Below are 25,681 nucleotides of genomic sequence, written 5' to 3'. Positions count from 1 at the left end.
CCTCTCCAACAATTTTATCCACATTTGGGCAGATTTTTAGGCAGACACCTCAAGTCTGTTTTTTTGACCAGAAATTTCAACTACCTATGTCGGGGGGCTCGCTTAAGGATCAATTGCAGCCCTCCCCCGATCCTCCGGGACAACTTTTTTCTTAAAGGAGGAGTCCTAAGGAACATTTCTAGCCCTTGTCCTAAAAAAAAATGTGGCCCACGTACAAAATGGCGGCCACATTGATTGACAGGTCAGCTACAATTATAGATTTTGCTTTCCAACATGGGGCTCGCACGAAAATGTTGAAACTGTACAAAGATAGATTGAAAGAGCAGGCAAAAATTCATCACCTGTCAAAATTTCAAGTGCTAAAGTGCCTTTTTCGATTTTTGGTAAATTTTCAAAAATTAAATTTTGGTCAAAAATGTGGGAAAACATCAAAATTTTACCAAATTGACCTAGAAAGCTGAAATTTGGGATATACCCTATTTTTGACCTGCGAAATCGATTGGAAACTGTTTCAAACCGTTTTGAGCTGTTTTGGAGCCTCCAGCAGATTTTTGAAACTTGAAATTTCCACAAAATTTCTTCAAATGGAGTTGAAAGCCGAAATCCATTCTGCAAACTAATTTCAATACGCCAAGAAGTCGACTGCAGGTAAATTTCAAGTCGTTTTGGAGCCTCCAGCAACTTTTTGAAAATTACTGGAGCCTCCGGTAGATTTTTGAAACCTGAAATTTCCCCCAAATTTCATTAAATGGAGTTGGAAAGCCGAAATTTATTCTGCAAACTAATTTTAATACGCTAAGAAGTCGACTGCAGGTGAATTTCAAGTCGTTTTGGAGCCTCCAGCAACTTTTTGAAAATTACTGGAGCCTCCAGTAGATTTTTGAAACTTGAAATTTCCCCTAAAATTTAATCAAACGAAGTTGGAAATCCGAAATTCATTCTGCAAACTAATTTCAATACGCTAAGAAGTCGACTGCAGGTGAATTTCAAATCGTTTTGGAGCCTCCAGCAACGTTTTGAAAATTACTGGAGCCTCCAGTAGGCGTTTGAAACTTGAAATTTCCCCCAAATTTCATCAAACGGAGTTGGAAAGCCGCATTCCATTCTGCAAACTAATTTCAATACGCTAAGAAGTCGACTGCAGGTGAATTTCAAATCGTTTTGGAGCCTCCAGCAACGTTTTGAAAATTACTGGAGCCTCCAGTAGGCGTTTGAAACTTGAAATTTCCCCCAAATTTTATCAAACGGAGTTGGAAAGCCGAATTCCATTCTGCAAACTAATTTCAATACGCCAAGCAGTTGACTGCAGGTGAATTTCAAGTCATTTTGGAGCCTCCAGCAACTTTTTAGGAAAAAAGTAGAAAAGTAATCAAAAATGAAGTAAAGTCTCTTCTCCGAGGAAAATTTTAAATCATGGATATGTTTTTTATTCAAGTTTACTCGATGCTTAAAAATTACATATCATGTTCAAATTCCTGTTCGGCAGAAAATTTTCGAATTTTGAACGAATCGCTGTTTCTGAGCTAAAATCAACTTCCCACCCCCTCCCCCCGAATCCAAATTTCACCATTTGGAACCTTTTTAAAATTCTGAGAAATCTAAAATTGCGCTGGAGGCTCCAGAATAGCTCGAAAGTGTGTAATTCAGATTTGAAAAGTTGATATTAGTTTCAGGACGAAGTAATTTTCATCATTTTTATTGAATAAATTTTCTTTTTTGAAGAAAAAAAATTAGATATTGTCTGAATTAGTCGAATTTGGATTTTCAAAAGTTCGCTAACAATCGAAAAATCAATTTAGGCTGCTGAAATTTTGGTTATGTGAGTTTTAGACAATGGTGTTTCCAAAAATCGTGGCTCCATTTGAATCGAAGGCATGCACCTCAAAAGGTTTCCTTGTTAAATATCCAAAAAGTATCAATTTTTGCCTTAGCTGTCTAAAAGTTCTATTTTTGTTTTCAAAATTGGCAAATTAAATCCCTGGTTACCGAAGAAAGTTTCTGTTCTTCTCAAAATTGTGAAAAGTTCTGATTTTTGTGAAAAATACCTGTTTTTTGGGCCAAAATTTTCAAGGTCTCGTTTTTCCCCTGAAATTGTTGAAAAATCATGTTTTTAGTTTGGAACGTTGAACATTTTCTGTTCATTAAAAGGTGTGCCAAAATTGTCAAATGGTATAAAACTCCCAAATTTTGTCTAAATTATACAAAAGTCTTTCCAAAATTGCCAAATAAAAGTTCCGTTTATTGTCAATTCCTACCTACCTAACATGTCCTAAAAAGTTTATGTTTTCTTTCATGCATCAACAAGTCCTGTTTTTTTTCTTCCAAACTGCCAATTCTTTTTTATTTCCTCAATCAATTTCTTTATAATTTTCCATTTTGTATTTTTCCAGTTCAACATTTTGACCTCAAAAAATCCCGGCTTGAACAAATTTAAAGGCTTCTCTCCATCAAATCGACCCCCCCCCTTAATCCCAAATTGAGTATGTTTAGCTTAAAAATGAAAAAAAAATCAGAATTTGCGCCACTGTGTTGCATTTTGGACATCGGAAGGATCTTTAGAGGTGGAGCTGATCCCAAAATTGTGGCCTCAATAGCCTGATTGAAAAATATCTTTGATTTGAAAATTAAAATGAATTCTTCATTCAATCGTATTTCATGGTAAAAAATGTGGGATGAATGAGTGTTGTTTTCAATCTTTTTTTGGGAAGTGTGGTGGGGGGGGGGGATCCATAAAACATGTTATAAAATCATTGGAAAAATTTTGGATCTCTGATTCAAACCCTTATTTGTATATCGAAATTTCAAATTTTAGAATTTGCAATAAAAATTGAAAAAATTTTTTAGTGTGATATGTACCTACCTAATTGATTAATAGAAATAGAAAAAAACATGTGTGTATTGCAATTTTCACATTTTTTTTGAGGGGGTTTAAGCTTTTTATAATCCTAATTATGAAAATTCAGAATCGTCTAAACTCCTAAAAAAAGGGGGGAATTTGCATTTTTTGTCAATTTCCATAGTACATTTTTATATTTACATATTTTAAAACTTTACAATAGACCCAAAAATTTTTTCGATGATTTTCTCTTGTCACTTTCACGTTTTCTTGAAGGCCATGGGGAATAAAACGAACGAATAATTGTGACAGTTTTTGGACAATGAGTATCACTCGAGAAACTTTCTTTGCCAACTTTCAGCACCCTCCTTCTTCTATAGATTTTCAAATTGTCCCTATTGAAGTGAAAAATTGAAAACGTATTTCTCGTGTACGATTCGATTATTTTTCTCATTGTTTCCTTTTTCAATAAAAAAAAAAAGGTCTCGTGTATCGTTAAACCACGTATATATTTTTTCACCACATTTTGCCATTTAACACAAATGTTTTGTGTTTTCCGAAGCAAAAAAAAAATCTGTGAGCCTGGATACGAGTAGTTACTATTGTTCAAATTATTTCACGTTGCAAAAAATCGATATCTTTTTTTGGTTTTGAAAAGCTTTATAACAAATTAATGAACTAGAAAGCCTGTTCAATTCGAAAATACATCTGTAACACGCTCCATCTAAATCGTCACGTCGCATCATTATTTTTGCCCATTTTATATGCTGTTTATTCCGAATAAATAATATGTAAGCGGAGATAAGTACACGAAAATTGAATTTATGTATAACGAAAATTTATCAATGAAAAATCTCAACCCATTTAATTTTCCGCACTTCGAGGTCCTATCTTTCCTTGCCATTTGGTTGGAAATCTTGAAAAATGCTCGCACCATTTTCATTCGACTTAAATGGCGATTTTCCTTTTTTGACGAAAGTTGAAATGATGAGTTTTTTATCGTCGAGTAAAAGGTATGTAGGAGGTTTCTTTGGTGTTGTTTATTCTTTGTGTTATAGAGCTTTAAAAGATTGACCCAAATTGAGCGATTTCACCTTCGAGTTTTTTCTCTTTCTCTGTATCGAACTATCCCGTTTGATGGAAATTTGAGAAGCGTTCTAGGTAGAGAATTTCATACTTTGCGAGATTCGTTATTGCATTTTCTTGCGTAAATATCGTGCTCTTTTGGCGAGAAACTGTGAAAATGGATTATGAGATTAGTTTTAGGCTTATTTTACTAGTATAGCGTTTTTTTTGCTCTGATTTTATGTAATCGGATTTACTTATTCGGAATTTAAGATAACTATTTCAGATGATGAGTTTTAATCCTCTTTGAAATTATTTAATGTTATATTTTTCTTCGTAGGCGGCCACAATGCTGCGTTAAACGATGGACAATATACTGGCAACTTCATCGAAAAATGGTTGTTTTATCCTCCTAGAGGCCTGGGATGAAACTAAATGTTACCAGAGTATCTATTCAAACCAGTTATAAACCAACCAATCAGAGCATTTTTGATAAGAGTTAGTTTCAATTCAGGCTGTTCAGATCGCGCTATTGTTGTGACAAAAACGCTCAATGTATTTTAGAGTTGCCAGTATTGTTAGTTGATAGTATTTGAGGTTTTCAAAAAATCTTATTTTTTTGGCCAAAATCAAAAATAATTTTACATGTTTGATGTGAACTGAAACTGTTAAAAGTTGAAAAACAGATTTTTTGGCAAAATTTTGCCACAAAAATGTTTTTTTTTTACTGGTTTTAAAATCAAACCTGACAAAAATTGCAAAAAAAACTGTTGCTGTGGCCAACATTTTCAGAAAATGAGAATTTTTTACATGAAAGTAAGCTTTTTTGTCGAAAAAATTGTTTTTTTGTTGTCAAAATTATTTAAATATGTGATGTTTCCTGAATTTTAGAGCATTGAAACACAATTTATAATTTGGTGTTGACATCTCGTGGGAGTGCCACCATCGACTTACTGAAAGGGGGACATTTTGACATCATTTTGTAGAGAATCGGTTGAGTGTGTAAGTGTGTGAGTATGGAAATGTCCCCCTTTCAGCATGATAACATGTATTTCATGCATTTCACCACCAGAGTGCAACACTTGTTTGTTGACTCCAAATCGCTCATGAGCCAGAGCGTTATACTTATCGCAATTAATTTTACATTGCTTTAAATGGGATTGTCTAGGGGCCAGAGGAAATCAACGTTATAACGAGATTTTACTGTACTTCAAACAAACATCATCAAATATCTGGGATTACACCTCGATAACCATCTCGCATAGAGAGATCATATTCTGAAGAAGAGAACTCAACTTGACATAAAACTCAAATTACTTTATTGGATTCTTGGAACTAATATTCTGAACTAACAAAACAAGATCTTTATATACCTACAAATCTAAGTGTGAAATCAATGATATTCATAAGAAGTAACTTCTATCAAGAAAGAATTTCTAACCTGGGCAATGTATTAGTAAAAAATCTTTTGAATCATGATGAAGAAATATATTGTCTGCATAGATGTCACTTATTGGACCTACCAGTGAGATTTCAATCTTGAATCGAGTGCTAGCTAAATGTTACTACGGTGGAGTCTCAATAACTCGAAGCTGAATGGAGAAAGAGTTGACTGCGAGTTATTGGAGTTCGAGTTATGGAAGTTCGTTTTTGGTGGGTATATTTCGAGTTAGCGAAGTTTGAATTAGATCAATGTTTTTTTTTTTTACCATGGAATGAAATGGAAACCCGTATTATACCTGTGTATTTGAGTGAAATGTACATGTTTATGGATATAAAATATGTACTGATAACAGTGTTGTCAGTTTAAAACAGTACCGTATGTTTAAAACGTTTAAAACAGTGTTTTAAACGTCGAGAAAAAAACAGACAGTGTTTAAAACAAAATTCTGTTTAAAATGGTTTTTTTTGTTTTAAACAAGTTTTTTTTTCGACTCCAATTTCCTAAAAAAAACACGTTTTTTTTCAATTTCTCGTTGAAAAAGTAGTGAAATTAAAGGACCTGAATTTTTAGATTGTCAAAATCTTCTCAGTTCTTCCTATAATTTTTTTCAAAGGCAAATTTTGTGTTTTGATTTCAATTTTTTAATATTTCTTGAGCCTTATAACTATTTTATGACGTTGCATCTTAACCCTTTCGAGGTCGAGGAGGTTCCGGGGTACACAAATTATAAATCTGGTGATTTTGTCAAAAGACATGTCTCCAAAGTTACAAAACAGAAAAAAAATTATCAAAAAATGAAAAATTCCAATCGCAAAAGAGGAAATTTGAAAAAACAATTTTGCTCATATTCGATTAGAGAAATTAGCGATGGAATGAAAAAAACAGTGTAAATTATTAAGTTACAGAAACTGAAAATAAAAACCAACAGACACATTAAAAATATGAACATAATAAATTTTAAGGAAGGAAAATAAATTGAAAATTGAAAAAAAGGTCAAGCCGCATTTCCTAAAGTTACCAATATCCAAAGGACCAGAAATCACAGTCTGGTGAAAAATGAATATTAGAAATAAGAATTTATGTCACCAAGAGAGCTTTTTTCATGAAGTTGAAAAATCGCATCGCATATCCAACACTAAGGAAAAATTGAAATTTTAATTGACAAATCAAACAATCCTAAAAATTGACTCAATCTGATGCTTTCTGAGTTCAACATCTTGCAGTTGTTCGAATACGATTTTCAGACACCCAATAGAACGCATAAACCAGTCGCAAATCAACACAGTAAATCCATAAAAACATCTACTACAAGAAACATAATCAATTTACAAATCGTCGGTGTCCGACTACAGTTTGAGTTATGCACACCCCATCTGGTGATTTTCTAACCCATTTTGTCATATTGCATCTCAAAACCATCAGATAAAAATTACTAAATTGGAAACCGCATCGCAAATCTGTGTCAGTAGCTATTTATGAGATTTTCAACTTAGCCAAATAAAAACCTCATCAATGTGGAATAAAAACTGCCTGTATCCGAATACTAGTTTCTCTTTTGCACACCCTGTCTGGTGATTTTTTGATGCATTTCGTCATGTTGCATCACAAAATAATCAAATAAAACTCATTGAAATTGAAACCGCATCGCGAATGTCAGCGAGTAGCAGTTCGAGATTTTCGACTTAGCCAAATAGAAAACTCATCTAGTGGAATATAACCTGTCAATATTCGACACCCTATCTGGTGATTTTTCAGTGCATTTTTTCATGTTTTATCCCAAAACCACCAGATGGAATTTTTAAAAATGAAACCCACATCGCAAACCCTACTCTTTGACATTTTCTGCAAATCTGAACCTTATCAAAATGGTAATGTGATCAGTGTACAATAAAAACTGTCTATTTGCGACTACAGGTTCCCTTTTTGCACACCCTATCTGGTGATATTTTGATCCAATTTTTCATGTTTTATCCAAAAACCACCAGATACAACTTTTTGAAATAGAAAGACTCCTTTTAGGATTTTTTAAGAATTTACAGTAGAAAACTCATCTGTGCAGATCTGCAGAATAAAAACTGTCTATTTATGACCACAAGTTACCTATTTGCACACGCTGTCTGGTGATTTTCCAATGCATTTTTTTATGTTTTATCTCAAAATGACCAGATAACGTTTTTTGAAATGAAACCCGCATCGCAAACCCCACTCTGAGCCTGATCAAAACAGTTTTGTCTCCAGTATAGAATAAAAACTGTCTATTTGCGACTACAGGTTTCCTTTTTCCACTACCTGTCTGATAATTTTCTGATGCACTTTTCCATGTTCTATCCCAAAACCAACAGATAAAATGTTTTGAAATGGAAACCATTGGACTCAGAAAGCATCAGATTGAGTCAATTTTCAGGATTGTTTTGATTTGTCAATTAAAATTTCAATTTTTCCTTAGTGTTGGATATGCGATGCGATTTTTCAACTTCATGAAAAAAGCTCTCTTGGTGACATAAATTCTCATTTCTAATATTCATTTTTCACCAGACTGTGATTTCTGGTCCTTTGGATATTGGTAACTTTAGGAAATGCGGCTTGACCTTTTTTTCAATTTTCAATTTTTTTTCCTTCCTTAAAATTTATTATGTTCATATTTTTAATGTGTCTGTTGGTTTTTATTTTCAGTTTCTGTAACTTAATAATTTACACTGTTTTTTTCATTCCATCGCTAATTTCTCTAATCGAATATGAGCAAAATTGTTTTTTCAAATTTCCTCTTTTGCGATTGGAATTTTTCATTTTTTGATAATTTTTTTTCTGTTTTGTAACTTTGGAGACATGTCTTTTGACAAAATCACCAGATTTATAATTTGCGTACCCCGGAACCTCCTCGACCTCGAAAGGGTTAAAAGTTGATGACTGGATAACGTATATTTGAAAAACTGAATCCAAAACAAAATCAATTTGTGTTAAAAACGTGTTTAAAACACGTTTAAAACACATGAGGATCAAGCTGTTTAAAACTCTGTTTAAAACAAAAAAAACGTTTTAAACAAAAAAAACCGTTTGTTTTGTCTTTTTTAAAAAAAACCGTTTTTTTTTCCAACACTGACTGATAAGTAACTCCAATGAGTTTGTAAAAGAGGTTTGCATCAATGAGATTTGCATTCACAAGTTTTTTCAACAAGAAATTCGAGTTATAGAGGCAAAACGCTACCAACATTTGACTTACAGAGGTTTTTTCCAGTGTTGGAAAAAAAACGTTTTTTTTTAAAAAAGACAAAACAAACGGTTTTTTTTGTTTAAAACGTTTTTTTTTGTTTTAAACAGAGTTTTAAACAGCTTGATCCTCATGTGTTTTAAACGTGTTTTAAACATGTTTAAAATGTGTTTTAAACACGTTTTTAACACAAATTGATTTTGTTTTGGATTCAGTTTTTCAAATATACGTTATCCAGTCATCAACTTTTAAGATGCAACGTCATAAAATAGTTATAAGGCTCAAGAAATATTAAAAAATTGAAATCAAAACACAAAATTTGCCTTTGAAAAAAATTATAGGAAGAACTGAGAAGATTTTGACAATCTAAAAATTCAGGTCCTTTAATTTCACTACTTTTTCAACGAGAAATTGAAAAAAAACGTGTTTTTTTTAGGAAATTGGAGTCGAAAAAAAAACTTGTTTAAAACAAAAAAAACCATTTTAAACAGAATTTTGTTTTAAACACTGTCTATTTTTTTCTCGACGTTTAAAACACTGTTTTAAACGTTTTAAACATACGGTACTGTTTTAAACTGACAACACTGGTTTTTTCTATATTCACTATTTTTCAAGAATTTTACTTCGAGTTATCAGGGGTTTTGGACTTTTTACTTTGAGTTAAAGAAGTGAATTTTACATTGAGTCTTATGGGGAGTTGAAAGGAAACAGACTTTGCTTCGAGTTACCAGAGTTTTCAAGTTAACGGAGTTTGAGTTATCAAGACTGAGACTCCACTGTATTTTGTAACAGATTGTTTTTCTTTTTGTTCCTTCAAATAAATAAATAAATAAATGTTTACTCAAAATTTCATTTTGGAATTTGAAAAAGTGCTCAAAATGGACATTTTTAAATCCTGATTTATTTTCTAAAATAAATTTTCGATGTAGGGATACAAAATTTTTTTGAAAAGTTTCTTCAAGTAATACCAACATGAAAATCAGAAAATTTGAAGTAGTAGTCGTAGGTACGTCAAACATTTTTGAAGCCAAAATCCAAAATTTTGAGAAAAAGTGAAAAATGATTTTCTGCCCAAGTTGTGACAATTACAAATGTGAGGGAGACAAATTTCAAACTCAAAAAAAAATGTTGGTCAAAAATATAGATATAGAGATTTATGGTGGGGATTTTCATTTGAAAAAAAATATATTTTGGAAATTGAGTTTCAAGGTTGTTCCATGAAAAATATCACTTTAAAAGGAGATTATATAAAACTTGAAAAATGTTCACAGAAAGCTGAGATATAAAAGTTCAAAAGAATCTGTAATGTAAAAGCTCACTCACTGGGGTCAAACATTTTGGAAATGGGTCGAAGTAAGATACTATAGATCTCACCTCAATACTAACATTGGACCAACGCGTTGCATTTATTATGAAATCCCAAAATGAGCCATGAAATCCCAAAATAAGCATCCATAAATTAATCAACATTTTCTTATCTCTATGAAATTGAAGTTGAAATTGGCATTTGCTACATCGTAACGATCTAATTATATCAAATGAGATCCTCTCGTATCTGTCTTTTCGTTATCAGGAAAAGTTCTATCTGGTAATTGAATCATTCTTAGAAGCAGAAATCAGCTTTGAGCGATTAACGATAGACTTACACTGACACATCTCTAGCTCCCTCCCTGTACAAGGAAATACATAGCTAGTGCATGTATTTTACAAGAAATGATTAATATTTTTATTGAACGGCGTGACGATATTACCAGAAACATTGGAGAAAAAATAGTTTGATGAAGAGCATTTTACTAAAATTTGTGGTCGTATGGTGAGATTTTTCTAGGGTAGCTTGAGGCCTACGACTTTGCAATACCATTTGTCAGACCAGAGGCGAGATAATAGTTGTCTCGAGTTGGATTGAGGCCAATTCCAAAGCACTTTTCTACTTAAAAGGTCTATTATTTTCCTTATACGATAAACCAAGTGAAGTGAGGAAACCGAGTTATTAAACGAAATTTATTTCAATGCGCAATTCTTATATGTAGATGGTACCTGAGTGACCCTTCTCCCTCTCACCCACCATCGCATTAATTTACTCGCATGTCTTCTGTTCTTTGTATTCAATATTCATGCTTCCCCTTCATTTATTCGATATTTAAAACGTTCTTTTTACGAATGACATATATTTTTTTCATCAATTTAATGTATTTACATTTCAACCCTTCACTCGGAGTAAGACCGAGGAAGTTTTTAAATCAGTTTAACCTATCGTACTTTAAAATCGAATAATTGACGTTCGAAACTATTATTGTGATTATTTTTGAATTGCTGTTTCCGTTTCATTTGGTATAAACGTTCGATGTTTTCCGATTTTTTTCAGGCCGAACGAGTTGGTGCAGTTGAACAATGCTTGACGTGGTTTCTTCTGTTGATTTTGTTGTTATCGTAGCAACCTGTGGTTCCAGAGAATATTTCAATCATGAAATCGAAGAATTCCAAACCTGCGGCGAACAAGGTAAAATTTTCAACTTTTTGATTCGTATGTTTTTACATTTTTGGGTCGAGTGTATCTAGACTAGATGTACCAATTTTCTCAATTTTGTCGATAATTTGTACCTTTTACTATAGTACACGAAACTTAGAGTACAAAATCGTATTTCTGTCAAACGACAATGCTTGAAACAAATGAGTTACATCGCTGTGTGTAAATCCCTCAGCCAACCAGATTTATGTCGAGTTGTATTTTATTTTTTTATTTTTTTGGGAAATTGAAACTGAACAGTAAGGTTAATTTACGAAAAAAAAATAACAATTGGAATAGAGAACATTCCTGGTGTAGGTTGGTTGCCCGAACGAAGCTTATTTCTGCGGTTTGTTTGTTGTTTTTTGTTTCAATTTCGCCCTCGCGTTTGTGGGAATTTCCCTTGATAATTTGGCGTGGTTTGTTTCAGTTTCAACTCTCGACGGTTTGAGGCCTCAGGGTCTTTGCTCTCGTTTCCCCTCCCCCCTTTCGGGTTTCATTTTCATGACGTACTTAAAGTTCGATTACCGTACATCCGTATCCTGTACACTGTGCAGTACGTATGTACGATCGCATTGCTGTATTCTTTTTTACACTTGAATTTCGCATTGTGTTGCTAATTGTGCGAGGTGTTAATTTATTCGCAGGTAATGTGATTATTGGACACGTGGAGTAGGGCTAATGGCTAATACATGTATGGCTTTAGCTAATGACTGTTACTGGTTGTACATATTAGATTTTTTACATTTTACATGATATGTTGTGTACGTAGATAAACCTATAATTGTACTGGATTTTTCCTCATCCACTTCTGCAACCTTGTCAAAATCTTTTGCACGTCCTTTTGGATTGCTAATAAAAGCACTCGATAGTCGATGTATTATTTTATTTTTTGCTCAAGGAAATCCGAAGGCACGTCGAAACATTCTAAAGAATGCAAAATATTGTTTGACAATGTGTTATTTTGCTCTGGAAAGGAGTCAAATGACGTTTAAATTCTGAAAGGCAATCTCCTAGATATTGTGCAGGAGGCTGTAGTTGTGCTGGAAGAACTGGATCTGGTTCAGAGGTATCTATCAAATTTAAAATCTACTGTATTCTCGAATTGGGCAAATTTTCCTGGAATCAGAATAATTGTTTTTCATGAAAAAGTCATCGTGATAATTGAAAATTTCAAAACGAAGAAAATCTCAATTTTTGTAATTTTGGAAGCCCCATCCCCTCCTGACAGTTTTATTCCCAGAGTTGATATTCGTATTCAGTGCTCCTATAAACCTAATAGAACTTTTAAGAGGGGTGAAGGGGTTGAATAAAAAAATGAGTTCATATTCCTATTCAGCACTTTCAATCAGTGTCATCACACGATTTCTGAATTTTCAGGAAATGGAGATTGGTAAAGGGGGTGTCGGAGGGGTCAAATACGAGAAATGAGCTAATATTCGTGTTCAGGGCTCTCGAAAACATACGAAACGATATGTCACACGATATTTCACATTTTTTACATTTTGACCAAAATTTTGGGGCTTCGACACCCCCCTCACGATTTTGTTAATCTATAACGAAAAGTTCATAGTTGAAAATGCTGTTTTTGTTTTTTTTTTTAAATTATAAAATCGTAGCTTCGAAGTTTGAAAAGATTTTGAAAATTGGGCTTTCAAAAAAAACTCAACTTTGAACTTTTGAAATTTTTGGAGAATGTTTTTGTAAGTTACTTATTTAATCATTTTTATAGAGCGCTGCAAACTGTTTTTTCCTGAGTTTTAGGAATCGCGAGCAATTAAGCTGCGGAGTTGGGCTTTATGATGAGAAATTTCATGAAGGGGTGAGGAGTGAGGACACTTCAAAAAATTTTCACGTTTGCAGGGTGTCTATTCGGCACGAAAACACAAAAAAGGCTAGAATTTAACCTTGGTAGCACAAAAGCACAAAAATAGTACAGAGATGTTTTCAGAAAGCTCTAAAATTTCGAAAAAATTGCCTTCATTATCATAACTTGTTATTTTTGATTTTTATTAAATTTCCTCAGTTCTTTCGTGATTTTGAATGAATGCATTTTTTCACAATTTTAAGATATGTACCTATCTAATCAATTTTTGAAATCCAATTTTTTTTTTTGCCAATTCTAAAGTTGGTTGCTAAAGTTGTAACAGAGATGCTCAATTCACCCAAAACTGCGAATTTTCCCTCAATTTTCTCAAATTTGTTGCCATAATGGGCATGAAAATACAGAAAAAGCTTTTCAAATTGAAAATTCTGTTTTTCCCTCGCTTCGTTTGAGACAAAATTGTGGGAAAAGAAGGGAAATGAGGGTCGAGGAGGAGAGTGTGAATCTAAAAATCTTATGTGTGTACCTTCAATCTTCATAGAGGAAAACATCCAAAAAATCTCATACTATTTAGAAAATTTTATAGAAATCTGGGGACACCACAAGACGTGAGTTTTGGTAGGGGGGGGGGTGGGGTGGTGGTGGCGGCAGTAGTGGTTTTAAAAATGGGTAATGAAAGTAGTGAATTTAGTCAAAATGTCAAAATGTTAGTGAACAATTTAAAAAATGCATTCAAATGCGTTCATTTGTATTGATTTTTAAAAATAATTTTGATTGAAATTTAAGAAATACTTTGTATACAAATTTTCTTCCAATTTCAATTAAGGGCCTTCATGAAAGAGGGACCTTAGTAAATTTTTTTCACTGATTTTCACAAGAGCAAATCGACTTGAAAAATTTTTCTACAAGCGAACATTTTACAATTTGTTTTTTTTTTCATGGAAGAACACTTCAAAATATCACTGAATAATTATGGTGAAATTAATTTAAAAAAATTGTTCAATGCATTCAAAATTGTAAAAGAAAAAAAACAACAAAAATGACCAAGGCCCCTTTTCCACGGAACCCCTCAATTTTTTTAAAACTTTTCCTGTGAAAAATTTGATTTTGTTATTTTGTGTGGGTGGAGGGAAGAGGGGTTGAGCGAAGAGCTTTCTGAAAATTTAGTTGAAAAAAGGTACTAAAAAGTAGTGATTTAAAAAAAAAATTCATTAGATACCATGGGTACAGAATTTTATTTTCAGGGTGTCTACAGGTTGTGAAAGTAGTGAAAATCTAGTCAGTCTTCAAAGATATTTTCCACCCCCTCCCTCCTCCAACACATATCCCTCCCCTCCCGAAAGTCTCGAAACGATACTTTTCATACGAGAAGTTTATTGAAAGTTTAAAAGTACAGTAGGACGATATTTTTTTCAGAAATTTCAATTTTGAAAAAGTTGAGTGCAAAAGCTTTCGAAAATTTGTGTAAAAAAACAGGAGGTTTTTTTCATCACAGGCCCCTCCGAACTGCCCCCTTTGCCCCCTTCTCGATGGCCCTGTATAATGACAAAGTTGAAAAAAATGAAAAAACCAATCTGGGACGAGGGGGGGAGGTTAAAAATATGTATTTTGGAAGGTGTGACTTTTTTTTGAATTTTTGGTCAACAAATTTCTGTATAGACATCCTGATCTCGAAAGTACGAAAAAAGCACGAATTTGGCTTTCTGAATTTTGGCAGACACTCTAGTTTGGCAATTGCATTCAATTTCGGAAGATTTAAAATTTTAAAATTGAGCTTAAAATGTCATGTCAGTTGCCTAATCACAAAGTAAAGTCATAATCGTCATGAATCTTTGTCCTGATGGGCAGTCAAGTCTGTCTAATATCCCTGAAAACTCCGAAAGTGGGCTTGGATTTTTAAGGCACTAGCACAGATCGACGCAGAATCTCAAATACTGTGATTTGGGTCTGGGTCATTTTTCCTAAACGAGGTTCGGTAGGAGCTAGAGCGAAAAAATTATGATTTTTTTTCAAAAATGCCTCTTCTTTGGGGGCCCATGTCTCCCCTCAAGGGGTACCTCCGGAGCTGAAATTTTTTCCGAGTATAATTTTCAACTCAAAATGAAGGTCTTTGCTGAATTTGATCAAAATCCGCCGACTTTTTTTTGGGTAGATCCATCTTTAAGAGCGCATCTACGAGTAAAATACCTTTGTATGGCAGTGTATGGTACCACGTGTGGCTGGCTGAGCCACGTGATGTAGGAGTTACCTGCAGGAACTTATCGCTCACGTTTACGTCACGTGGTTGTTAGCGTTTGTAAAAAATTCTCGAATAAACTTCGGTAATCGTGTACAAATTTCACTTCAGAAAGTCAAGTTTGCTCAAGTACATGAATTATAATATTGCATCGTATACAAAAACAAATACACCCAGTGTTACCAATTCGATTTTTCACTGTAAAAAATATGCCAAATGTACCTATTTTCGTTCAAGCCCCATTAGCTTTGCTATGTGAAACCGTACCTTGTACTTTTGCATATTTCATGTACCTACTACCTAGTACCTACAATGTAACTCCACACCTGCCTATAAAAACTTTACCTAGAACTTAGCGAAGGAGAAGGTTATCGCGTTTAGATATCCGTAATCGTCGGGTCAAATCGTTTTCGTGGATAATTTGTTAAACTGTAGCAATCGCACAAGTTGTATGTACGTAGACTAGACGTATAAAATAAAAGCCAATGTGTTGTATACGCTCCAACTTTTCATTTCGTAACTGAATTTAAACGCAGTATGCACTTCAGTTAGTTTTATAGGCATTATTATCGTAGCTAGGTAGGTGCTAGTGCTATTAGGTAGTTATTTTCTCTTATACTTTTACATATTATGGCCGTGAATTATTCCTTCATTTTCTTTCACTCGTTGCTGATTGCCTCTTCTCTTCGGTTCATTTCATCATGTGGTAGTATTTAATTTTTGGACGTACAAAGTCGACGGTGTAGTGCTTGCGCGTGTTGCCTACAGTGTGTGTATTTATGTATTTGAACATTACTCGTACTTAGCTTTTTCGCGTTTTCTTTTTCATCATCTCATTAATACCGTTTCGCGTCGTAATCCGTGAAAAAGTGGCACTGATACGGTAAATGATTCATTAAGAGAAGCGCTGTTCAGTTAAAAATAAGCATACCTACGTATTTATTGTACGCGAGTTTCGAAGCAGCGGGGTAGTGCGGGGTTGCGATGTGTAAATGCTAACGAATACCGTTGCTGTAGCAGTACCTAGACCTACCACTAGGACCCTAGACGTGGACCTCCCTGTGTACAGATAGAGAGCTTGGAAGCATGTAGGAAGTCTCGAAATAGTTGGATGCAAAATGTGGTTTATTGCTTTTCGTTTTCGCGATTTCGATGCAGTGGTTCGTGGCTAATTTTCATAAATATCCGGTAAGTCGAAGTATAGGTACCTAACCGAGTGCCTGGATTTTTGGTTTTTTACTTATCTACTTTGTATACGAGAATAATACGTGTGTGATGTTCGTCTTCATCTTTTAGTTTCGTGTGTGTTGGTGGGATTTAACGTTGGTTTGTGTTTCACGTGTAACTAGTCTGTATGGAAGATACATGTGCATGGATTAGGGATAGAATATATTTAGAAAAATATACGTGAACTTGCACGACATTCTACATTATCTGTATCTAATCCATCTATTCGCCTCCTGCCTACCGTACTCGTACATAATTCATCATAGAACATGACGTATGCGTGCGTATATTGCGTTGGTTTATGTTTAGTCGAATTACTCTTATACTCGTACAGTACAAACCATGTGCAGATAGTGTTATCTGTTTTGGTACATTTACCTATGAAACGTATTGTATGGTATGGCATTTAAATCATTCACGTACATCGTTTAGATTATCTGCTCATTCGAGTGTTTTTCCATATTATTATCTGATGGACTAACACGTTGTTCTCGTATAGGTAATAGGTAATATGTACTCGTAGATGAATAGCAGGTCACACTGACGAAGGATGTGACGAGAGAGCAGAGAGAGGAATGTGCATGGACGAGGATGCTGCGTTCGTCTATGAGTCCTTATTATGAAATGTTTCACATTTTAGGCTCTTACGTGCGACAAAAAGGTGATCATTTATTTATATTACGCGTTCGGCTAATGTTAAAGAATGGTGTTAGAATCTCTAGGGATGGTAAAAAATGTCCTTGGATGTAGATATGTCGTGTTACCTAAGTACGTTATAAGGTTCCCAGGTAGCTCACAAGTCTTGATGTTTGTACCGAGTCTTCTGTTGATAATTTCGAAATAGAGATTGCCTAATAATGCAGTAACCCAAATTGCACGAGTGTAATTTGAATTATTGGCCTTGAAAATTGCAAAGAGAAAATGGCTAGGATAAGGAACTTGGAATAAATGAATTCTTTAGCGATCTTGATATGCGATATGTAGATTGTGGATGTTATGAAGTTGTGAAAAATCCTGTGCAAGTTGAAAAATTTTGAAAATTGGTGATGTCTCTTTTAGCTTACAATATTTTGTTGTCTCCAAAGAAAAATTATTGAATCTGATCAAATTGGATTCAGAGAGTGTTCAAATCTTATATGTCAGATCTAATCTCAAACAGCCATGACCAGATAGATGTGATCTGATTCAATCACTTTCTTATTAAGATGAGCAAATCATATCAAATCAGATATGGGTAATTTTTTGATCTGATAAGTGATCCAGTTGTTGTTTTCTCCCCTCTTGGCTCCTATTGTCTGTCTGGTCAATGTACATATTAAAATTTGGAAGTTTGCCATAAAACACTCAAGTACATTATCTATTGAAAATTACCAAACGTTGGTAAATTATTGTGAAAATTGAATGATAATTGGTCAAATTAAAATACAGAAAAGTATGATGGAAATTGTTGAATTTGCCTCACAAGTTATTCAGAATTACCAGATATTTATAAAAAATCAGCATAACTCAGAAAGTTTAGCGAAAATTATTTGAAAAATTGTCAAAATATTGCAAATATAGTTGAAAATTGAAATTGACCAAAAATTGATGAAATTTTGGTGAAAATGATTGATTAAACGTTGCAATGGCTTTTAAAAAATCTATAAATGATCAAAACTTGAGTAAAATCTTAATGCCAAACTCGTTTAGATTATTGAAAATTGATGATTGTGATTGTGAAACATTTCATACTTTTTTGGTTATTTTTAGTCTCAATTTTTTGAAATTGGATTTGTGAAAATGATCAGAAAATTGGCACCACTGCGTTCCTAAATTCTTTTCCCAGTTTCAGGAATGATATCTTTCAATATTTTGGCATAATTAAGTAATGCGAAATTTTTGCCAAGAAAAAATTTTCTTCAAAGCATAGATTGAATGTATTCAAGAATGAGCAATTTGCAAATTTTCTACTGCTCAGTAGAGCCCTAGAAGTGGTCTTGAATTTTCACAGCAATTTAGCATAGATGACGCAGAATCTCAAATATGTTTTTTCATTTGAGACGGGACCATTTTCCAAAACAGGTTTTGTAGCAACAGGAGTGAAAAACCATGATTTTCTCGAAAATGTTCCTTTTTGGAGGGCCCAAAATAATTGTGAGTAGCTGTCACCTCAAAATGAAGGTCTCTGCTGAATTTGGTGAGAACCACCCCCACCGTCTTTTTTTTGTGATTTTCATCATCATCATCATCATCATCACCATCATTTAGAATGTAATTGCCCCACACAGGGCTATCATGACCATTGCTGTTGAGTTATCATACACTTAAACTTAGGTAGTAAGTAAGTGTGCGCCATTGTTCCCTCTGCTGCACACATCCAGCAAAGCTGCGTTCCATTGCTTTGCGAGTAGAGTCAGTCCTCCTGGTTGAACATCACACACTCTCTCTCTCTCTGGCTCCTTCTACTCTGCCTTGTACAAAGATTGTCCCCAAAGATCACTGCCAATAGTTGTTTGGTCATACCAATTTCTCTCAGTATTGAAGCATTGGTTCTTTTTGCCATCCATGGAACTCAAACTACTGATTTTGATATATGTGTCATTCCACAGGTAATAGACCCATTTGGTCGATATTGAGTTATGGGTGGGGGGGTGGTGGAGTAGACCTGCGGAGCAATCATATGAGGTGGATAGAAGCCCAAAAAGTGCAAAAAAAAACCTCCAAAACAATCCATAATCAAAAATTTGAAAAGCTCAACTTTTGAGAAAATTTCCTTCAAAGTTTTTTTTTCTGAAAAAAGCTGAAATTTCATGTAATCCCAAAACCTTCATACCTAAAATTGAAGATTATTGTTTCTGATGTCAAATATTACTACCCACCTGCAATAGCGATTTTTTTTACTCAATCTTTTCATGTTTATCGAGTATTTTAAGCCTGAAAAACAGTGTTTAATAAATTAAAATTTTGCATAAAAATTCATTACTCTGTTCAAAAGCGAAAAAAATTATTAAATTACATTTTCTGTCAAAATTCAACGTGTAAAAATAAAAATCGTAAAAAAAATTATTTTTCAAATTTTTTCCTGAGGTGTGATTTGAACCCATACCTCCTGCTCCTCAATCCATTACCACTGCCACACGGCTAGCGCTGCACCTAGGTAAAACATGTTTTTGAATGGTATACATGTTGCCACTGGTGACTAGGTGGAGTATAATTCGGAGGGTATTTTTTTGGAAGTCTTCAGAAATGAATTTACCGTGAAAAAAACAAAATCACCAAATGGGCCCTTCTTGGAAAAACTTTAGTTCCGTTTTTCTCCGCTTGGGGCGCATCTGCGGCCTTGATACTGTGACACGCAATAGTCGGATATGTTCTACATTGAAATCCATCAAAACCTCAATTATCAATTCTCTCAACTTTTTCACTAAAAACACGATTATCTTGATAAATAGAAACGACCAAATGGGCCCATTACCTACGGAATGACACAAATACAGATTTTCTTTTTTTTAGTTTTTTGCATATACCAGACAAAGTGTATGTCCTGGTGAAAATCTGATAAGAGTGATTCTATTTTATTCCACTGAGTGAAAGCTACTCTGTCAATCGCGCTCAAATTTTTATCATTAGTAAAGAACCCTTATGGAAACCTACATACATAATAAAAAGCCATAGTGGTTCATTTGTAGGAGAGTAACAGCCAGTCAAAGTTGAAATTGTGAAAAATGCATTCGGACTTACCCCAGTGCACCTGATTAGTAAAAAGTATTAAAAATGACGCCAATCAAAAAAAACTTGAAATTTCATAAAAATTGAGCAAGAAAAGTGTGAAAAAGTGTTAGAAATGTTATTATAAAATTACACAGAAACATGAAAAAACTCATTAAAATCAGTTGAAAATGATAAATTATCCGATGCTCTGATCACACTACCGATGGAATTTCTATAAGTATAAAAGATTTCAGGACCAGCCGATTTTAGTAACATATTAAGCGATTGATAACATTAACCATGATAAATAATAAGCTGCTTTTACTGTACTTATTGTTGATGATATTTATGTTCTATAAACCAGAGTACTCAAAAAAGTGGAAGGATAAAGAAATGCAAATTTCCAAATTTTGTTGAAATTCCATCACTTTTAGATGTTTTTTGAAGTTGATTTTAACACTTTTGTTGAATCTCGCTGAAATTTTGTGACATTGCTCACACTTTTAAAATTAGTCAATGCTTTTTTTGCCATTTTTTTAATAATACTTGAACGATATTTGCATGTAAGAAGATACAAACGTTCCATTTCAGCACATTTCATTCCATTAACGGAATTAGATATTCTATTATCTGCTATATCTCGAAATACCAACACCTGCGCATTTCTATCACACCAATCTGTTACTAATCTTATTCGCAAATATGGTCCAAGTCTATGATGTTTAGTGTTAATCTGTGCTAATGTAAATTGTATTAGCAAAACAAGTACCAACATACATATGTACATATTAACTACAGCAGCATTTAAGGGTCATCTGGATGGTAGCATGGCTCGATGGGACGCCTTAATATCTATTTAATATTTTTGTTGTGAAAAACGCTACGTTGGTTGCACATATGCAAATGTGGTAATTCTATTGTGATTTTTTTTGCTGTATACATATTTGTATCATCAAAGACCAACCTTCCTGCTTCGTTTGCCACACTCCAGCGAACACCTTGGAATAATAAGACAAATGAAGTAGATTACCTACTTGGTGTGTATAATGTTTGATGAATAAATTTGAATCTGTACATTTGAGGCCCGTATCTGGGCAACTTTGAAAGGATGTTGGAAAAATTCTTATGGGCTGAAGGAGAGCAAAGCATAGTGCTAGATGACGGTTCAACTCTTATTCTTAATTGGATATCCTATAAGAAGGATGAGATTTATGATTATGACTTCCCCAAAACCACCTCCAATTGCAAAGATCATTGAGACAACGCAGCCTGTGTCAGCCTAGGCTCAAGTTCAGTATCATGGGATGTAGTCCTGGTAAGGTGCTGGTCTACATATATATATTTTATTGTTGGTATTGCATCATCCAGCTCTGTGGTCATGATTGAGTACCAGAGTGGAAAAATACTTCCAAGACGTTATTGAAAGGTGTAGGTAGCAGAGATGGAAAATTTGCTTTACTAGAATGAAGAATCAAACCATTATTTTGCAAAGATACAGTATGAAGCTGGGGTAAAAGAAATTGTGTGTTCCAGGTGCTGCAATGTTTCGGATTTTGTTGAACGGCATGGCTTTCAGTCTCTCGTCTTGTATCATGTCTCAAATTTTAATATTCTGCAGATCTGATTTAAAATTGGTGGTGTGCATTGAACTTGATGAGATCTTGTGTGTGCTATTTCATACTTGGTGCCAATCAATCTTCTGTAGACATACTTATGTCTCGACTTCAGATTAATAAGCTGATTAAGTGATTACTTATCACTGTCACGTGCTAGACTGCCAGACATGATGTTTGAATCTGGGGTGACTTTGGACTATTGTTTCTCGGAATTGGTTGCACAAGTGTATGAGCTGGTATGGTGTGTATGTAGTACCAACTCCCAATGTACGTACTTTAAGCTTGATGGCGATGGCGATGATGATGATAGCACATAGCAATAGCGATGGTACATTTTGCGGATAAGAAGTGCTGGCGTTGTAGAATTCTACATCTGTTCTTCGTTGTAAGCGTTGAGTAATTATGAATACATATACAAATAAGCATAAATTAGCCAGCATCGTCCGTCTCATTGACCTTGATAGTTTAATAGCAGCATAATGGCGTTGGTATATCGCGTCGCGTCGCTCCGCGTCCGCGCGGCATCCGTATTTCATGAAGATACATAATATGTAATGTATACAATACTTATTACAATACATGTATGAGGATAGGGTGTTTGCTACACTTATTTGTAATCGTGTTCGTAGTTCCGCTCGGTTTTGTAAACGCGTACGCGTGTATATAGCCAGGCAGGCTGGCTGCAGGGACGCCGCTATTCGTATTGCCGAGGTCATCATTTCAATCAGTTGTCGATTATTGTATGTAGCTGAAATTATTCAGCCTCAGTGTTCGAAGCTGCAATTGATATGCAATTTTGCAAAGGGCAATATTTGCAACGTGAGGATTTGGTTAAGGATCTGCTAGCTTGGTATTAGCCCATCTGCAAATTATTGTTCTAAACTCAGCTAATGGTTTTCATTACTGGCAGACTTTCTGTCGTGATGAGACGAAGTCAAGAGTTGTATAGAATTCAAAATGTACTAGGTCTGCAGACTTTTCAACTAGGCCATAGCTCCTCGAATTGAAGACATGATACGAAGGACTTTTCATAACTAAACGAACAAACTTCAATGAATGGTATTATTAGCATTAATCGTCCAGGTTATTATCCCTCTTCATTCACAAGTGCTAGTACACCTACACGTCTGATTAATTTGATCTGGTTAAATCCGATCAGGTCTCCCTTATTGGATCTGCTGAAGTCTGAACTGATATGATTCGATCAAAACATCGATCTGACCCGATCTGATTAAATGTGACCTGGTCTGATCAATCTGCAGGTTTCCCCCGTTAGGTCTGATCACGATCAGGTCTGAATAGATCAAAACTTTCAGGATATCCATTCTCTGGAAAACTAGGAAATGTCAAGAAAATTCAAAATTTCAACGTCATAATCAGGGTTTTTCAAATAAAACTATTTGCTTCATTTCTTGTAAACAGTCCACCCCCCCCGCCCCACCGAGATAGATCTGTGTTCCTTCTTTTTGCTCGTGTGTCCTATTTTTTTGCCGAACCATCCAAAAAATACTGTTGTTTACACCCCCTCCCCCTGATTCAAAAATGATCGCAATTGGATCACTTTGAAGTTTCCTGCGAGTCTTCAATTTTCTATAGTTATGAATATTGTTCTGAACTGGCAATTCAAATTTTTCACTCAATTACCGAAGAAGTTTTATTTTTTACAAAAATTATCAAAATGTTGTTTTTACCAAAATTGATGAAAAATTCTGGATTTTTTCGTCAAACCATCTGAAATGTCAATTTTTGCCGCTATCTGAAAAGTCCACAATTTTTTTTCTGAATAAAAGTACTTTTTCTCGTATGAATTCCTACAAAAAAATCTAATGTTTTGTCAAAACTGCCTAAAAATGCATACGCTTTTTGCCAAAATTGGCGAAATCTTTCAGTTCATTGTAAAAATTGCCAAGTTTTGACTTTTATCAAAAAAGTCTTGTTTTTACCAAAAATTGCCAACAAATTCTGTTTTTTTGCTAAAATGAACAAAAAGTCACAATTTTGTCTAAATTGTCAAAAAGTATCAATTTTTGCCTTAGCAGTCTGAAAAGGCCTTTTTTTCGAAATTGCTGAATAAGTCTTGTTTTTTTTTGCCATTTCCAGAAACAAGTGTAATGTTTTGCCAACATTTCCAAAAAATGTACGTTTTTCGTCAAAATTGTCAAAGTCACAAATTTTGACAAAATTGTCAAAGTCACAAATTTTGACAAAATTGTCAAAAAAAATCCCTTTTTTTGCCCGAAATTGCTGAAAAATTCGGGCAGGATCCAAAAAATATTGATTCTCACCTTAGCTGTCTAAAAAATCCTATTTTTGTCCAAGTTTCCAAAAAAAGTCAATGTTTTGCCAAAATTTCCAGAAAATGTATGTTTTCTGCCAGCATTATTGAGAAGCCTCTATTTATTGTCTAAATTGTCAAGTCCTAATTCTGCCAAAAACTTCTAGTTTCTTGCCTAACAAGGGAACCTCTCGAGGTGTCCGCCCCCGATTTGAACGGGACCGCGATTTTTGGAAAGAGCATGTACTAAAACCCCCAAATCCAAATTTTCAGCTGCCCAAGTTCATTTTTCGAATTTTGGCGAATTTTTGAAAATATGTACATACAAAATTGACTGTTTTTGGTGGTTTATGTTTTTTAAAAAAAAGTACGTACTATACCAATTAAAATGGCCAAAATAAGTCCCAAAACTAATATTAATTCCCCAAAACCAAATTTCACCATTTCCCGCCATTCTGGAGCCTCCAGCGCTATTTTTCAAATTCTCCAGAATTTTGAATTTGCTCCAGAAGGCGTGAATATGAAATTGATCAGCTAAAAATCGAGTTGTGTGTTATACTCGATCGGTTTAACGAGTTTATCCACATTTGAGTCGGTTTTGGGGCGGACATCTCGAGAGTGGGTTTTTGACCAGCTTTTTTCAAATAGAAAATCCAAAAAAATCAAAAGTTTTCTATTTGCGAGGAAATTTTTGAAATTTGCGCGAATCGCTGTATTTCGTCCACAACTAACCTCCCGAGACCGAATTACGCCATTTCCCACCGATTTGGAGCCTCCAGCGCGATTTTTAAATTTCTCCAGAATTTTGAATTTTCTCCAGAAGGCGGGAATATGCAATTGGGCAACTCAAATGTGGATAAACTCGTTAAACAAATCTAGTATAACACACAACTCGATTTTTAGTTGCCCAATTGCATATTCACGCCTTCTGGAGCAAATTCAAAATTCTGGAGAAATTGAAAAATAGCGCTGGAGGCTCCAGAATGGCTGGAAATGGTGAAATTTGGATTTGGGGAATTACGAGTAATATTAGTTTTGGGACTTATTTTGACCATTTTTATTGGTCAAGTACGTACTTTTTTTTTAAAAAAGCATAAATCGCCAAAAACAGTCAATTTTGAATTTTCAAAAATTCGCCAAAATTCGAAAAATAAACTTGGGCAGCTGAAAATTTGGATTTGGGGGTTTTAGAACATGCTCTTTCCAAAAATCGCGGTCCCGTTCAAATCGGAGGCGGACACCTCAAGAGATTCCCTTGTAAGTTACCAAAAAATGTACGTTTTCCGCCAACATCTTCGAAAAGTCTTTATTTTTTGTGCAAATTGTCTAGTCCTAAATTTTGCCAAAATTGCTGAAAAATCCTTGCTACGTCCCAAAAATATTGATGTTTGCCTTAGTTATCCAAAAAATCCTGTTTTTGGTCCAATTCCCCCCCCCCCTTCCCAACTGAAAAAATCAACGTTTTACCAAACTTTCCAAAAAAGTGTACGTTTTTTAACGAAATTGCCGAAAAAGGTGTCGATTTTCTGTCAAAACTGTCGAGTCCTAATTTTTGTCAAAAGTTCTGTTTTTTTTGCAACGATTGCCAAAATTGGCGTTTTTTGTCAAAATGGTCAAAACTTTCTGTTTTTCTGCCAAATGAGCTATAAACAAGTCCTTTTTTCTGTTTTAGCAATGAGTCCTGTTTTTCGACAAAATTGCCTAAAAAGGACCCAGTTTATGATATGGCAATTAGGTATTGAATAGATTTTAA

At 34.3% G+C, this 25,681-nt stretch overlaps 1 protein-coding gene across 5 annotated transcripts in view; it reads left to right on the top strand.

Annotated features, from left to right (window-relative positions):
* The window catches only part of Trpm (transient receptor potential cation channel, subfamily M), a 91,396-nt gene that overhangs the window by 3,119 nt on the left and 62,596 nt on the right, over window positions 1-25,681 (top strand). For 4 of the 5 annotated variants that reach the window (XM_065362635.1, XM_065362637.1, XM_065362640.1 and 1 more), the window contains exon 2: window positions 10,919-11,053. In XM_065362635.1, coding sequence (XP_065218707.1) covers window positions 11,018-11,053 — 36 coding nt within the window. In that variant the 5' untranslated portion in view covers window positions 10,919-11,017. Of the gene's footprint in view, window positions 1-10,918; window positions 11,054-15,563; window positions 16,309-25,681 lie in introns of those variants that run through there. The other variant, XM_065362636.1, reaches the window with a different exon arrangement.

The sequence above is a fragment of the Planococcus citri genome, chromosome 4, assembly GCF_950023065.1.
Source record: "Planococcus citri chromosome 4, ihPlaCitr1.1, whole genome shotgun sequence".
Lineage (NCBI taxonomy): Eukaryota > Metazoa > Arthropoda > Insecta > Hemiptera > Pseudococcidae > Planococcus > Planococcus citri.
Note: the sequence above shows the minus strand (reverse complement) of the source record. Positions and strands in the feature narration are given on the sequence as shown.